This window comes from Sturnira hondurensis, unplaced genomic scaffold (assembly GCF_014824575.4).
Source record: "Sturnira hondurensis isolate 20B ecotype Veracruz unplaced genomic scaffold, ASM1482457v3 Scaffold0001872, whole genome shotgun sequence".
In the NCBI taxonomy this organism is placed as follows: domain Eukaryota; kingdom Metazoa; phylum Chordata; class Mammalia; order Chiroptera; family Phyllostomidae; genus Sturnira; species Sturnira hondurensis.
Window position 1 is genome coordinate 3,701,512 of NW_028074503.1, and position 15,396 is coordinate 3,716,907.

The following is a 15,396-nucleotide window of genomic DNA, read 5'->3' on the forward strand; positions in this document are numbered from 1 at the left end:
CTGGCCGGGCAGGGTTCAGATCCTATAGGACCTCACATGCAGGAGTGAGGCATTTGGGTTTTACCCGCAGTGTGGTAGAAGCCACAGGGCAGTCCTGAGCCACAGAGTGATGTGACCTGAGTTGTCACTCCGACTCCAATATAGTGGACAGGTTATACAGATAGCAAGCTGCCATTTCCCCCCCCGCCCCACGGTAACCCATATTCTGTTTGTGCTTGGCACTTGTCATATTCTTGCTCATCACGGCATGTTCACTTGGGTCCAAGCAAAATAGAATAAGTAACTAAGAGAAGCAAGAAAATCAGGAAGATACTGATAAAGTATCAGTAGCACGCAGGCACTGGAACAAGTGTGGACCACAAGGCTGATTGATATCAGCCAAGTAGCAGAGAAATGGGCCACATCTTAAAATGACCAGAAGTCACTTGCCCAAATGTGGTTTTCTGGAGATGCGTATTTGAAATGTTCACCCGGCGTTGCTATCTATGGATTTGATAGTCCTTAAACCTGCCCAGTCTTGAAGCTTTGTTTGTAAAGAGATCTATCCCTTGACACCAGCCCAGGCTTGTTTGGGCAGAAGTGAGACAGAGCAGAAAGCAGTGAGGTTTCCACCAGGTGCTTGAGAAAAGCTTTTCATCTTTGGTGGCAAAGTGTATGGCTATAATCAGGGTCAGCGTCCAAGTTCCATGCAGTTGAAGTGACACACAATTCCTCAGATTTATCAATAAAGCCCTATTTTATCTAATTCTCCTTCTAGCAATATTAATAACTGCTGACAACTTTCTAAGTATCCTTTAGAGCTGCAACTGTATTCCCCTCATAGGCCAAGAGAAGCTTCCCTGCATAAGATTTTTTTTTAACTAGCAAATAACAAATGGAATTATTTCTTCTCAGATTTACATCAGTGAAATGTTTAAACCGCAGACATAGGCATTTCACAAGGCAACAGGGCTTTTTCATGATCTCTTCACTGAAATTTTTTTTAAAAAAATTCTCCAGCATATACCATTTTAGAACTAAAAAAGAAAAAAAGGAACTGAAGTTCCACAACTTGATTTTAAAAAATGTAGAAATCACCAATGATTGTGCCCACACAATATGTAGGTGGCAGCCGAGCTCTGTGCCTTAGTCCCTCTGGCTCTGAGGGCCTAGCCTCTCCACAGCCTTTTCTTCCCAGAAGGCAATGTGCCCAGTTTAAAAGTACTAGAATAAACAAGGAGACAATTTTCTTAAAGAATCAGAACTCTCCGTTCTTTTGTTCTGCCCAGACTTGTTTTATTCCTTGTGATTCCTGGAAAAACCCTGTTGCAATCATCTCTCCCAGAGTGAGTTGCTCTGTTCCATCTTATGGAAAGGAATGTATTTCTTCAGGCCAAAAATAAAACAAACATAAATGCCTTCAGTCCTTATTCAGCAAAACTTGCCCAATGTTAGCTGAAAATATTCATCATTACCTCTACAAGTCTCAATGGGCAAAATTTTCTTCACAAGGAAAGTAGCCAGATCCTTGGTTTTCATTTTCACTTAACGCAAGTCAGTTCTTTGTGGGGGGGGAATAAGGCACAATGCCTATCAATTCATATTTTCACTGGGGCTTTGTCTGTCTTCCTTCAAGTTTTGCCACCGGCTGCATTGTGACTGGGAGAAGTGTGCAGTGCTCCTGTAAACCTGGGTACACAGGCACCCAGTGTGAAAGGTGGGTGCTGCTCCCCCCTCCCCACCCCCATCTCACAGGTGGGGGTGGGCTCTGCAGGCCGCTGCAGGCACCTGGGCCACGGGTGGGGCTCTGCCCGTAGTGGCTCAGACCTAAGGGTGGGGCTGTCGGTTTCACCGAGGCTGAAAAAGGTCTCCTGGGAAAAACCCAAGACTGCTCACTTAATAAATCATTAACTTCCTTCTCTTTCCTATTCTGTGTGTTTCAGAAATTTGAGAATAAGGTCCAATATGTCATAATGTCATAGCCCTATATACTCCCCAACGTACACCCCTACCCTGAACACCCCTACGTACTCCTTTCTCTTCATATTCCTATATGCCCCTTTCTCTCCATGTTCTAACACCTTCCTCCTCATACGTGGCCCTACATACCCCTACCTCCATGTAAATTTATCCTTGCATACTCCTGCCCCTACAAATATGTACCCTTACCCCCACATGTATTTCTATTTGCCTGTACACACACACAGACTCTACATACTCCTATGTACACTTCCACATACCCATCCACAGCCCTAGACACTTCTATACACACACACCTCCATACCCCCACACAGGATTTCATGACTAGCTACCATGCATAGGATATTGCCAAGCATTGTGAAGGCTGTAGAAGCTACGTGCAAGCTAGCCGGGAGGATAGTGAACGTGCATTTGGTAAAGTAACAGTATCACAAATGAATCATACAGGCAATATGGTCTTAAATTTAAATGTATCCTAAAATCAATACATATTTATTGTACAAGTGATGTCATGCGGGCGAGCAAAGAACGCGCAGGAGGCTCGCCACACCCCTGCACCGCCCAGGGCATGCCTGCTTGCCTGCAGGCACAATTGTGTCCCCGGCAGGAAACTACTGTTGAAAGCTTGTTGTAGGTTTTACAGATCATCTCTGTATGCACGGACGTTTCCACAAAAAGAAAAGTAGATTTCTATTTTGCTTTCTGTTTCACTTGTTTTCTCACCTGATAATACATTGGTGGTATCTTTCCGTATCAGTAAGTATTCATTGATAACATTGTGTCAGTACCAAGAGTTCCACTGAAGTGGTCCATACCCTTTATGATTGATTTCTGAGACAGTTTTACTGTTTTCCGTTCAGAGCAAAACCAAGAGTAGATCCTTTTAGCTAAACTTTTGTGTATGTAAATCCTCAAGACATAATTATAGAAGTAGATCCCTTGGGTCAAAGGATAGTACATTTTTCAGGCTTTTGACACATTTTGCAAAATTGTCCTCCAGAAAAGTTGCATCTGCTTGCATTCCTACTGTCAGGGAGAGAACAGCTGTGCCCCCCCCCCCCCCCCCCGTGAATACTGAAAGTGATCGATTTTTTCAAGTGCTTGCCAATTTAATAGAAAAACATTTATTGTCATTTTAATTTCCATTTCCTTGTTTCATAATCAACTTGTATTTTTTCATGTGCTTATTAACCATTTGCAAATCTTATTTTCTGAACTGCTATTTAGGTCTTTTATTCATTTTTTTCCAGTGGAATGTTTAATTTTTATTGGCCTGTACATCTTTTAGAGGAAATTAATCGTTAATACTTTAAGTTGCAAATACTCTTCCCAGTTTGTATATTTTTTATTTTGTTTTTCACAATTCTAGACACACAGCAGTTATATTTTACTAGCTTTCTATCCATTCTATTAGCCTTGAGGATTTCAGCTACCAGTGTCCCACAGAGAGGTGATGTAATGTTTACGCCTATTCTCTTTTGGCACTTTTATGGTTTTATTTCTCACCTTTAAATCTTTATGTTGGTGAAAACATGGAACCTAGTTTTTGGTGGTGTGGCCTCTCATGTGGTAGGTAGATTTAGAATCACTATGCAAGGCCAATAACCTCGGCTCTCCCAATATCCCGTTTCCGAGTAATCCAGGCACCACTTGGCTACAGCCCAGACCACTCAGTACTGGGGGATGTTCACTGTGGGAGAAGCACAAGGAAACTGGACCAGCTGGGGAAGGGGCAGCTCCCCATGGCTCGTGCCACGCTCACTGCAGGCTGCGTGCGTGCTCAGTGAGTGGGGACAGACCCTGCATCTGGGTTCCCTCTTACGCTTTCACTCTACACTCGCTCCTTCTGCCGAGTACCTTTAGTTAAATTCCCTAAAGCTCAATGTCTGTATATAAAATGTCCATATCAACTTGAGTTTGTTTCTGTGAATTTTATCTGGTTCTTGTGCTATTATCACTTCTGTATCATTTCTGAAGGTATAAAATGCCTTTGAATGAATATTTGATTGAGCAAGACTCCCCCTGTAACCCTTATTTAAAATATTTTCTTTGCTTCTTCTGACATGTTATTTTTCTGGATAAACTTTAGAAGAGTTTTACCAAATTTCAAAAAAACCCAGAAAATGAATTCAACTGAATTTTTTAATAAGACAGGGCCTCTCTAGACTGGGGATTATCTAAAACATTTTATGGACTGGGTGGGCCTCAAGTAGGTTAAAGGGGTGACTGGGGCCAGTGAAGCTGCCAGGTGGAGGTGGAAGGCAGCTCAGGTCAGGGAAGTAATGTAAGAAGGGGCCTAGAGGAAGATACATATCATGTGTGGAAGGGAGGTACCTTGTTGGAACTGTCTGCCAAGTGTCTGGAACTCTCCTACAGTAAAAAGTAGTAATTCAAGGTTCTTCTGTTTCCCACTTCAGCAAACGTTGCCCACACTTGCCTCACATCTATTATTCATTCTTTTCTTTGATGAAAAGTATATGGAGATCTCAGTATATGCTCAGTGCTGTGCTAAGCACCAGAGACACTCTGCCCTCAGGGCTTTTTATAGTCTAGCGGTAGACCAACCTGCAAACGGGCTGATAAAATGGTGAGAGAGAACGTAACTGGGCAACGTCAGGCTGCAGTAGGCGAGACATCCAACCATCCTTGAAGGTGGAAGGATAGACAGACAGCTATACTAGACAGCAAACAGTGGGGTGAATGAGGGTTTCTTTTTCTCTTCAACCTGCCCAACACTTGTTACTGCCTGTCTTGTTGATAATAGCCATTCTAACAGGTGTGAAGTGGTGTCTCATTGTGGGTTTGATTTGTATTTCCCTAACAGCTAGTGAAGTTGAGCATCTTTTTACCCATCTGTTAGCCACTTGTATGTCTTCTTGGGAGAAGTGTATGTTCAAGTCCTCTGCCCATTGATTTAATTGGATTGTTTGTTTTTTTTCATATTGAGTTGTATGAGTTCTTTATATGTTTTGGAAATTAATCCCTTGTCTGAGCTGTTGTTTGCAAATATCTTTTATTTGGTTGGTTGTATTGTTGTTTGGTTGGTGATTTCTTTTGATGACAACTGAAGATTTGACTTGGGTGGCCGGCACACAATGCAATGTACATATGACATATCATAGAATTGTACACTTCAAACCTATATAATTGTATTAACCAATGTCACCCCAATAAATTTTTTAAAGGGTGGGTGGAGTTGACAATGGGGCTTGGGAAGATCTTCCAGGCTCTGTGATTTAAAAGCTGTGGGACCCCCCACCTGGGAGAGACATCCTAATTCAGTTTTCCTTATGGTCCTTCACAAACAATGAAGCAGAAAGCAACAATAGGCTGGATGAGACACCCATCTGGCAGACAGCTGACTTGAAAAGAGAAATTCTTAACTAACAAGTCTTCTCTTGGCTTATGTTTGTTACAGTTGATGTCTCAAGAAAGCAAGTTATTGTTTCTTCGAAGTTTTAAAAAATATTTTCATCAGTAAATGCCATTTTAATGTCAAGATCTTTCATTTGTTGAACACTTATTGAATACCCACTCTGCACCAGGCATCAGTCCCAGCATAACCATTTACTGTGCATTGATAACGACAAGGGCAGCACGAAGTAAAAGCAGGAATGTATACAGCAGCTGGCTGGGCAGGGGAGGGAGCAACCAGTCTGGGGGAGAGGGTAGGAAAGGCTTCCCAGCCCCCAGCCTGCTCTGGGGCACATGGCTCCCTCAGCCACCCCTGATTTCTGTGTTGATCCAACCCTGGCTCCTGTGTGCATTTTGTTGATCTGACATTTGGCTGTAGGGCTAACTGAGGAGTCTGTCCTCCTGGGTGTCAAGGAGGAAGGAAGCAAGCTCAACTGTGTTCCACAATCACGCTCTCACACAAGCCATAAGTATTTCTGTACTGAGACACATTCATTCTTGAAAAGCTGCTCTATCTTCCTCTGATAGGGTTATAATATCCCCCAAAGGGAGCTAAAGGTTGAGAAATCTGGGTGGAATAAGCAGTGAGTTCTTTGAATGTTTCTCCTCTTTTCAGTATCTTTTGGGGGTAGGGAGGGAACATATTCAACCCATAGTTTGGTTTAGTGGCAAGATTAGAAGGATAAATCTTAGTTTAAAGAAAGTAATAGAGAGGTAAGAGGTCTTTTTAGCTGGTTTGGAGAAGATAGTTTAACCTCAAACTAAAGAACCAGCTCTGGATTGAAGATACAGCGTGCGTGTCCCTCAACTGGAGAATGTTCCAGCAGAGAAGCAGTGAAATACCGTAGGTGGGAGGCTGGATTCCAGAGCTGGCCTTCCTTGGTTTGAGTCTCTGTGCTGCCACTTACCAGCCAGGTTAATGGGAGTTTCCTGTGCCTCAGGTTAGTGGCAGGAATAACAGTCCTTAGAGCCAATGTTACTGGACGGTCAAGTCGTCAATGAAAAGTGCTGTATAAGGGAGAGAGAGCTTTTCCAGCAAACAGGAGTGAGGGGTCCTGGCAGAGGGCTGAGTGAGCTAGGAGCTGAGGAGTCTGGCCAGCTGTCAAGGCTGGGTTCAATGGGGCACAGGCACAACATTCATTCTGTTGAGGTTACATATTTTGATCAATATAAATGAAGAAAATTTGGCATCACACTGATCTGTAGTTGAAAATCAGAGAAGTAATGTTTAGAGCTTTTTCAGATGATTGTGGATATTTTCCTTTGATACTACACCCAAACTTGATAAGCTGTGTTTTTTTAAAGGTCATTTGCCATGTGGAATCTATTGCATTAAAACCTATTGCCTGTCTTGCACTTTGAACGGATCTTTTGCATATGCATGTAACCTCATGCATTGATGATTCGAAAATAGTGATTCAGTGAGTCATATAGATCTTCCAAATACCTATATATTTTACTATATAATATAAAAAGTCATATTCATCAATATCACTACTTGTTTTATCAGAAAAAATTAAGAATTAGAAAGTATGAAACTCAGCTAGTGAATTCCAATTTTCTAAAAATCTAACTTTTGCCTGAAAGATCAATTGTTATCCTTGGAAACAATTGTTATGAATTGTTTTCCTTGTTTGTTATAGAGAAAATGTCTGCCGAGTCAGAATAACTGTAGATCACCTCTCAGTTGTTCCATGTCAAAGTGATGTTCTGTGGAAACAGCAGCTATTTCATGTCATGACTCAGACATTTATACAAGTGCTTTTCCTAGAGATGGCGTGGCACTCCTGTCTGCAGCAGAGACACTTTCGGCGTGCTTCCCACTTGTCACGTAGAGTGTTAAAATGACACGTTCTCAAGGGTGAGATGTGATGCAATCAGCTATTTATACTCATTCAGCAGGGACATTTAAAAATTAAACTGGCATTTTTACCTATCTATAATCCCTTTATTTTTTAAATTTTGTTATTAAATGCACTGGGGTGACATTGGTGTATAAGGTGATAGAGGTTTTAAGTGTACTCTTCTGTGATATATGATCTGTACATTGCACTGTGTGCCCACCACCCAGAGTCAAGTCATTTTCTGTCACTGTATATGCGGCCCCCTTTACCTTCTACTGCCCTCCCACCCCCTTCCCTCTGGTAACCACCATGAGGTTGTCTATCTGTTGTCTATGAGTTTGTTTTATATCCACCTGTTTGTGAAATCACATGGTACTTGGCTTTTTCTGACTTATTTCACTTAGTATAATATTCTCAAGAATCATGCATGTTGTCACAATGGCAGTATTTCATCTTTTCTTATGCTGGGTAGTATTCCATTATATATATATATATGTACAATATCTTCTTTATTCAGTTCTCTATCAAAGGACACTTTGGTTGTCTCCATCTCTTGGCCACTGTGAATAACACTGCAGTGAACCTAAGAGTGCATGCATCTTTGCGAATAAATGTTTTTGAGTTCTTCGGGTAGATGTACAGAAGAGGGGTTTCTGGGTCATATGGTAACGCTAGTCTTAATTTTTTGAGGAACTGCCCTACTCTTCTTCATAGCAGCTGTGCCAGTTTACATTTCCATGGCAGTGAGTGAGGGTTCCTTCTCTGCAACCTCTCCAACAGCTATTCGTGCCTGTCTTGTTGATAATAGCCATTCTAACAGGCGTGAGGTAGTATCTCATTGTACCTGTAATTTGCTAATAGCTAGTAAGGCTGAACACCTTTTCATTGATCTGTTGGCCATTTGTAGTATTCTTGGTAGAAGTGTCTATTCAAGTTTTCTGCCTATTTTTCAAACTGATAAGAACAGATACTGCACTTGATCTTAGCCAAAAGACCAAGAAGCGATCTGCCAGTTTTTAATTGGATTGTTTTTTTGGTGTTGAGTTGTATGATGTCTTTATATATTTTGGATATTGACCCCGTGTCAGAACTGCTGCTTGCAAATATCAGCTCCCATTCAGTTGCTTGCCTTTTTGTTTTGTTGCCTGTTTCTTCTGCTGTGCAGAAGTTTTTTAGTTAAATAGTCCCATTCATTTATTTTGCCTTTACTTCCTCTGCTTTTTGGAGTCAAATTCATAAAACATTCTTTAGTACCAAGGTCCATAAATTGAGTGCCTATGTTTTCTTCTATGTACTTTGTTATTTCAGATCTTTTCTGTCTTTTGTGTAGGTGTGCACCAGGCTATTTCGGGAATCCCCAGAAATTTGGAGGTAGCTGCCAGCCATGCAGTTGTAATAGCAATGGCCATTTGGGCAGTTGTGACCCCCTGACTGGAGGTAAGATCAACTCATACCTCTGTTAATCTGCCTTTATCAGACTAGTGTAAAATAGCAAGTGAAGAATGCAAGTAAACACTTTCAGGAAGCATAATACCCAATTTCAGCTAACAAAATGTCCCCTTATTTTGATAAACTGTGGAACGCTTAGGTGGTGTGTTCACCTCTGGGGAATAACTTACTTCAAGTAAATTGTTTTTAAAACTTACTTTAAGTAAATTATTTTTATAACTCAACTAATTATAGCCAAAATACCTCACACCCTATGTTGATGGTATTGCCAAGACCTCTCTTTCATAAAGTTATTGTCACAGCGACGTTCTGTGCATATCTGAAGTCAAAGTACTCTTTCTCGAATAGCAATAAATGTCCAGGATGTGAGAGGTAAAATTGAGGTGGATTTTACATATCAGGGAAAAGGTAATTACTGGGAATCATATGGGTTCATTAGGAACAACTTGGACGAGAAAGGAAGACTACCTCTTCCTCGAATATTAATGTGATTTCTCAGCAAAATGCCGTTGGCATAGTGTAATGCCAAACCCTTAAAGTCTCTCATCTTATAGTTGTAAACAAAATCCTAGACGTATGAATTAGATTTGGTCAAGTGACTGTTCCTGAAGGAACGCAGAGTAAATGGATGGATCATCATCAGTCTAGAGTGAGGTGTCTACTTTGGTGCCTCGGGGCTTCACCCTGGCTCCATCTTCAATATCAACTCAAGACTGTTGATGTAAGTGGAAATACAGTATCAGATGACACAGAGCTCAAAGAGAGAAAATGCCTCCTGTGACACATTTAGTATTCAAAAGGGCCTAACAGCCTAGAATAACGGGCTGATTCTAACCAGACAACATTATGTTAGGGGTAAGCATAAGGTCCTATAGTTGAATGGGAATAAAAATCAACCTTTAAGTATGTCATGAGTGAGATGTGACTTAGTAGTAGGAGGTGTAACAAGACTGAGCTTTTATTTAGCAGTAAGTTCAGTATGGCTCAGGAGAGTAATGTGGCTCCCAAGATACCTGATACTATCTTCGCTGAATTCTAGTGTTTAAACCATGTGGCTTCTAGTCTCTGGCAGGCTGCTCCTGTGAGTCTTCCCGTGAGGCTTATATCTTTAGAAAGCGATAGACATGCTACAGTTTGTTCAGAAACAGGGTGAGACTCTGAAAGAACTTAGAACCATGTCACACGAAGAAGAGTTGATAAACCAGGAGCGAAGAGAAGGATTGGAAAGTACATATCTGAAAGGCTGGTGGGAGGAAGAAGGGTTGGTTGAATTCTACGTGGCATCAGGGATAGAACCAAAGACTGGAAGCTAGAGGGAGATCGATTTTAAATGATCAAGAAGTACCAAAGACTTAAAGATAAACGCGCTCTTTTAAAAGGAGCTGAGTTCTCCTGTGCTTGGAGGGATTCGAGGAGATGCTTCAACACTAATACGCGGCTTACTCACAAGGTCAATGCCTTTGCAACCCACTTTTCCCTCCTCTAATAACAAAAATAACTGTGAGGTTAAGATGGGAAATATTGTTCCAAAGATGGAAGAAAATGCTCACATGTGAGAGGCAGTTGTTCCTGTGAGATTTTTCCTTTTCTTTTTCATGATTTCTTTTTCTTTCAATTAATAGTGTATGGATTTCTAGATGGTCAAAACTCAACCTGTTGAGAAAATTGGTGGTCAGAACTCAAACTTGTTGAGAAAATTGCACTGATAAATCAATCATGCACTCAAGCACCCCCCAAACTGTTCCAGGTGCTATGGGAGATTGTAAAGGAAACCAAACTTCCTTCCTGGCTATAAGGCATTTATGATCTAATTGGGAAATAAAAGTGACATAACCATATATCCAGGAAAGAATGAGTAAATGATTATTTTAAAAAACGAGGAAGAGAAAGCTATGACTATACATACTATATGAAAATGCATACAAATATATGTAAAGAAGACATTGTGTTTTAGTGGTAGGATCAAGGTTATTTTTCTGATTTTGCAAAGTTTTCCATAGTAAATTTATATTATTTTTTACAATTAAAAGTAAATGTGTAAAATATATGTATACACACACACACAAAGTGTGATATGTCGCCTGCTGCTGAGTAGAACAAACACGAAAGCCTCCTTGTAGCACGTCTGGGAACTTTTCAACCTTAGAATCTTCTTATGGTGAAGTTCAATGATTTTACAGAGTGAAGTGAGAGGCTGTTTCAGTGCAAGAATGCCTTGTGGAGCTGGTGTTTCTCGCTCACCAGTTATGTGGTTATAGCTGAGGGTTTTAACCACTGGGACTTCCGCCAAGATGGAGGCATAGGTGGAAACATTGTGCCTTCTCCCACAACCAAGTTTGAATACAACAAAGGTTTGGAGAACAAAGACACAGCCAAAGAACAGAAAATTGAATTATACGGAAGTCCAAAAACAACGAACCCTTCAACCGGGACTGGTAAGAGGGGCAGAGCCAGCAGCGGAGCAGGGTCAGGCAGGAAAGATCCCCCGGCCCAGGCACGCAGGCAACCCGGAACCAGTTGGGGTGTGGGGCAGAATGACCGTGGTCGCTCATTCGCGCACAGTGAGACGGACCACGCAGGCCCCAGAGGGTGAACCCAGTGGTGGAGGGCTGACGGCGGTGGCACATTCGCGTGCAGTGGGACGAAACGCGCGGGCCCTGGTGACGGTGGCAGCTGTGGCCGCAGCGGCAGGAGGCAGCAGACGGGACGCCATTGCTCCTCTTTGACCGCCACCCCCATACAGCGTCACAACCCAGCGACTGAGTTGCCCTGCTCTGGTGAACACCTAGGGCTCCAATCCTGATATGTAACAGGTGCGAACAGTCCAAAAGATGGCTCAAGAAGAACTCAAAGCCCCAGAGCCCATAACTCTAAGCGACCAGGAAATAGCCAGCCTCTCAGATGCACAGTTCAAAACACTGGTCATCAGGATGCTCACAGAACTGGTTGATTATAGTCACAAATTAGAGGAACATATGAAGACTAAACTAATTGAAATGAAGGGAAATGCACAGGAAACCAATAGTGATGGAAAGGAAACTGGGACTCAAATCAATGGAATGGACCAGAAGGAAGAACAAAACATCCAACCAGAAAAGAATGAAGAAATGAGAATTCAAAAAAATGAGGAAAGGCTTAGGAACCTCCAGGACATCTTTAAACATTCCAACATCCGGATTATAGGGGTACCAGAAGTGGGAAAGGAACAGCCACGAGTGGAAAACTTATTTGAACAAATAATAAAGGAGAACTTCCCCAGTCTGGCAAAGGAAATAGACTTCCAGGAAATCCAGGAAGCTNTTTTACAGAGTGAAGTGAGAGGCTGTTTCAGTGCAAGAATGCCTTGTGGAGCTGGTGTTTCTCGCTCACCAGTTATGTGGTTATAGCTGAGGGTTTTAACCACTGGGACTTCCGCCAAGATGGAGGCATAGGTGGAAACATTGTGCCTTCTCCCACAACCAAGTTTGAATACAACAAAGGTTTGGAGAACAAAGACACAGCCAAAGAACAGAAAATTGAATTATACGGAAGTCCAAAAACAACGAACCCTTCAACCGGGACTGGTAAGAGGGGCAGAGCCAGCAGCGGAGCAGGGTCAGGCAGGAAAGATCCCCCGGCCCAGGCACGCAGGCAACCCGGAACCAGTTGGGGTGTGGGGCAGAATGACCGTGGTCGCTCATTCGCGCACAGTGAGACGGACCACGCAGGCCCCAGAGGGCGAACCCAGTGGTGGAGGGCTGATGGCGGTGGCACATTCGCGTGCAGTGGGACGAAACGCGCGGGCCCTGGTGACGGTGGCAGCTGTGGCCGCAGCAGCAGGAGGCAGCAGACGGGACGCCATTGCTCCTCTTTGACCCCGCCCCCCCCATACAGCGTCACGACCCAGCGACTGAGTTGCCCTGCTCTGGTGAACACCTAGGGCTCCAATCCTGATATGTAACAGGCGCGAACAGTCCAAAAGATGGCTCAAGAAGAACTCAAAGCCCCAGAGCCCATAACTCTAAGCAACCAGGAAATAGCCAGCCTCTCAGATGCACAGTTCAAAACACTGGTCATCAGGATGCTCACAGAACTGGTAGATTATAGTCACAAATTAGAGGAACATATGAAGACTAAACTAATTGAAATGAAGGGAAATGCACAGGAAACCAATAGTGATGGAAAGGAAACTGGGACTCAAATCAATGGAATGGCCCAGAAGGAAGAACAAAACATCCAACCAGAAAAGAATGAAGAAATGAGAATTCAAAAAAATGAGGAGAGGCTTAGGAACCTCCAGGACATCTTTAAACATTCCAACATCGGGATTATAGGGGTACCAGAAGTGGGAAAGGAACAGCCACGAGTGGAAAACTTATTTGAACAAATAATAAAGGAGAACTTCCCCGGTCTGGCAAAGGAAATAGACTTCCAGGAAATCCAGGAAGCTATTTGGGAAGAAGTTGGACTCAAGAAGGAACACACCCAAGCACATCATAATTACATTAGCCAAGATTAAAATGAAGGAGAGAATCCTAGAAGCAGCAAGAAATAAGGGGATAGTCACCTACAAAGGAGTACCCATCAGACTGTCAGCTGATTTTTCAAAAGAGACCTTACATGCAAGAATGGCTGGAAAGAAGTATTCCAAGCCATGAAATCCAAAGACCTACTGCCAAGATTGCTTTATCCAGCAAAGTTTTCATTTAGAATGGAAGGACAGATAAAGTGCTTCTCAGATAAGATCAGATTCAAGGAGTTCATCATCACCAAGCCCTTATTATATGAAATGCTAAAGGGACCTATATAAGAAAAAGAAGATGAAAAATATAAACAGTGAAAGGACAGCAAACTCACAGTTATTAACAACCACACCTAAAACAAAAGCAAACCAAGAGGACAGCTAGATCAGGAGTGGAACCATAGAAATGAGGAACACATGGAGGGTTAGCAACAGGGGAGTGGGAGGAGGAGAAGGGGGGAGAAGGTACAGAAAATAGCATAGACAATAGGTAGAAAATAGATAGTGGGGAGGGCAAGAACAGTAGGGGAAATATAGAATCTAAAGAACTTGAGACACGTGGTTAGAAACTAAGGGGGGAGAGTGGTGGGGGAGCGGGTGTGCAGGGTGGAGGGGAATGAAGGGGGGAATAGAACAACTGTAATGGTATAATCAATAAAATATATATATTAAAAAAACAAAAAGAATGCATTGTCTCGGCGGAAGAGAACTGGAGGGGGTAAACAATGTGCGAGGATGACCGGGAGGCTTTCCTGACTGTAGTGGAGAACCTCAAATTTTGGCTTATATTTATAACAGTTGGCAGTGTGGGTCCACTAATATTGTGTGTATATCTCTCTCACAGCATCTGTTCCATCTTTGTGTAACTTGTCTGCCTCCCCAGGGGGCCATTAAACCACAGCACAACAGGGATTTTTGGATTTTAGGATTTATCTTTAGATTTCCTGTACCTACCACAGGGCCATGGCACACGGGGGATGTTCAGAGGTGCTCAATGAATGTTTATTGAATGTTCTTGAATGGTATTGGAAGAGATGTCAGGAGTTGTATAGGAGGCTGTCAGATAAAGAAAGCCTCAACCCTGATGATTAGGAGTCTTGATTTTGTAAGAACAGCATGGCCCTTTAGAGAGAAGAAACTGAGTATATAATCAGAGAGGTCACAAGAGAAGTTCCTGCAGCAAGACTGCTGGGAGATGAGAAAGGGAAGAGCCGCCGATGATGGACAGTTTGGTGACTCAAATCTTGCAAAATTGGCTCTTCTGAAAGCCAAGCCAAAAAGCAGATGATGAGTATGCTTAGTTACACTATCTTCTTTGGTTATTGTCAGACTGCATAAACCAAGAACCCAAAGATGGAGGCCCTGGAGAAGAATGTGATGGTGAGTAAAGAAAACACCTTACGTTTCTAAGTTGTATGGTTGTGCTTGAGATATGTGAGCCCCATGCTAGAACATTCAGTGTCCAGCCTGGGAAAGCAGCATGAGAGGAGGCAGGAGGACAACTATTTAAGGTCAAATCCAGCCTCTATCAGCTAAGAGTTGTATGACCTTGGGCGAGTGACCTTACTTCTCCAAGCCCGAGTTTCATCATTTGCAAAATGGACATAATGACTGTATCAATTTCATTAGCGTTGTTGGGAAAATTCTTATAAATCTCTTGTCACAATGCCTGGTAAACAGCAATAAGTAACTAAAAGCTAGTTAGTATTAGCTTTCTTGCACATAAAATAAGCAACAGTTTGTCTAGACCCACCATTTCTTCTTTTATTCCAGTTTAATGGAATAATAAAGTATATGTTAATATATTATAATATTATGTTAATTGAGATACAATATAATATTATGTATTGTATAATATTATATATTCTATTGTATTGTATATGTTATATATTATACATTATATATTGTATATTGTATTGAGATACAATTAACATATAATATTGTATTTAAGGTGTACAAGAAAATTATTTGATATATATATAGCAAAATAATTCATTATCACAAGTTTCGTTAAAATCCATCATCTCACATAGTTAGAAATTTATTTTCTTATCATGAGAACTTTTAAGATCTAATCTCTTAGCAACTTTCAAATATATAGTACAGTATTGTTAACTATAGTCACCATGCTGAACATTATATCTCCAGGACTTATTTAGCTTATAACTGGACATTTGTACCTCTGACCACCTTCACCCATTTCCCTCACCTACCACTTCCTTTTAAAAT

At 41.9% G+C, this 15,396-nt stretch overlaps 1 protein-coding gene and 1 pseudogene across 2 annotated transcripts in view; one reads left to right on the top strand and one right to left on the bottom strand.

Annotated features, from left to right (window-relative positions):
• The window catches only part of LAMA3 (laminin subunit alpha 3), a 255,409-nt gene that overhangs the window by 184,930 nt on the left and 55,083 nt on the right, over positions 1–15,396 (top strand). For both annotated transcript variants that reach the window (XM_037031991.1, XM_037031998.1), the window contains 3 exons: positions 1,616–1,696; positions 8,548–8,654; positions 14,497–14,547. In XM_037031991.1, coding sequence (XP_036887886.1) covers positions 1,616–1,696; positions 8,548–8,654; positions 14,497–14,547 — 239 coding nt within the window. The remainder of the gene's footprint in view (positions 1–1,615; positions 1,697–8,547; positions 8,655–14,496; positions 14,548–15,396) is intronic.
• LOC118980576 (uncharacterized) lies at positions 8,134–8,223 on the bottom strand (annotated as a pseudogene).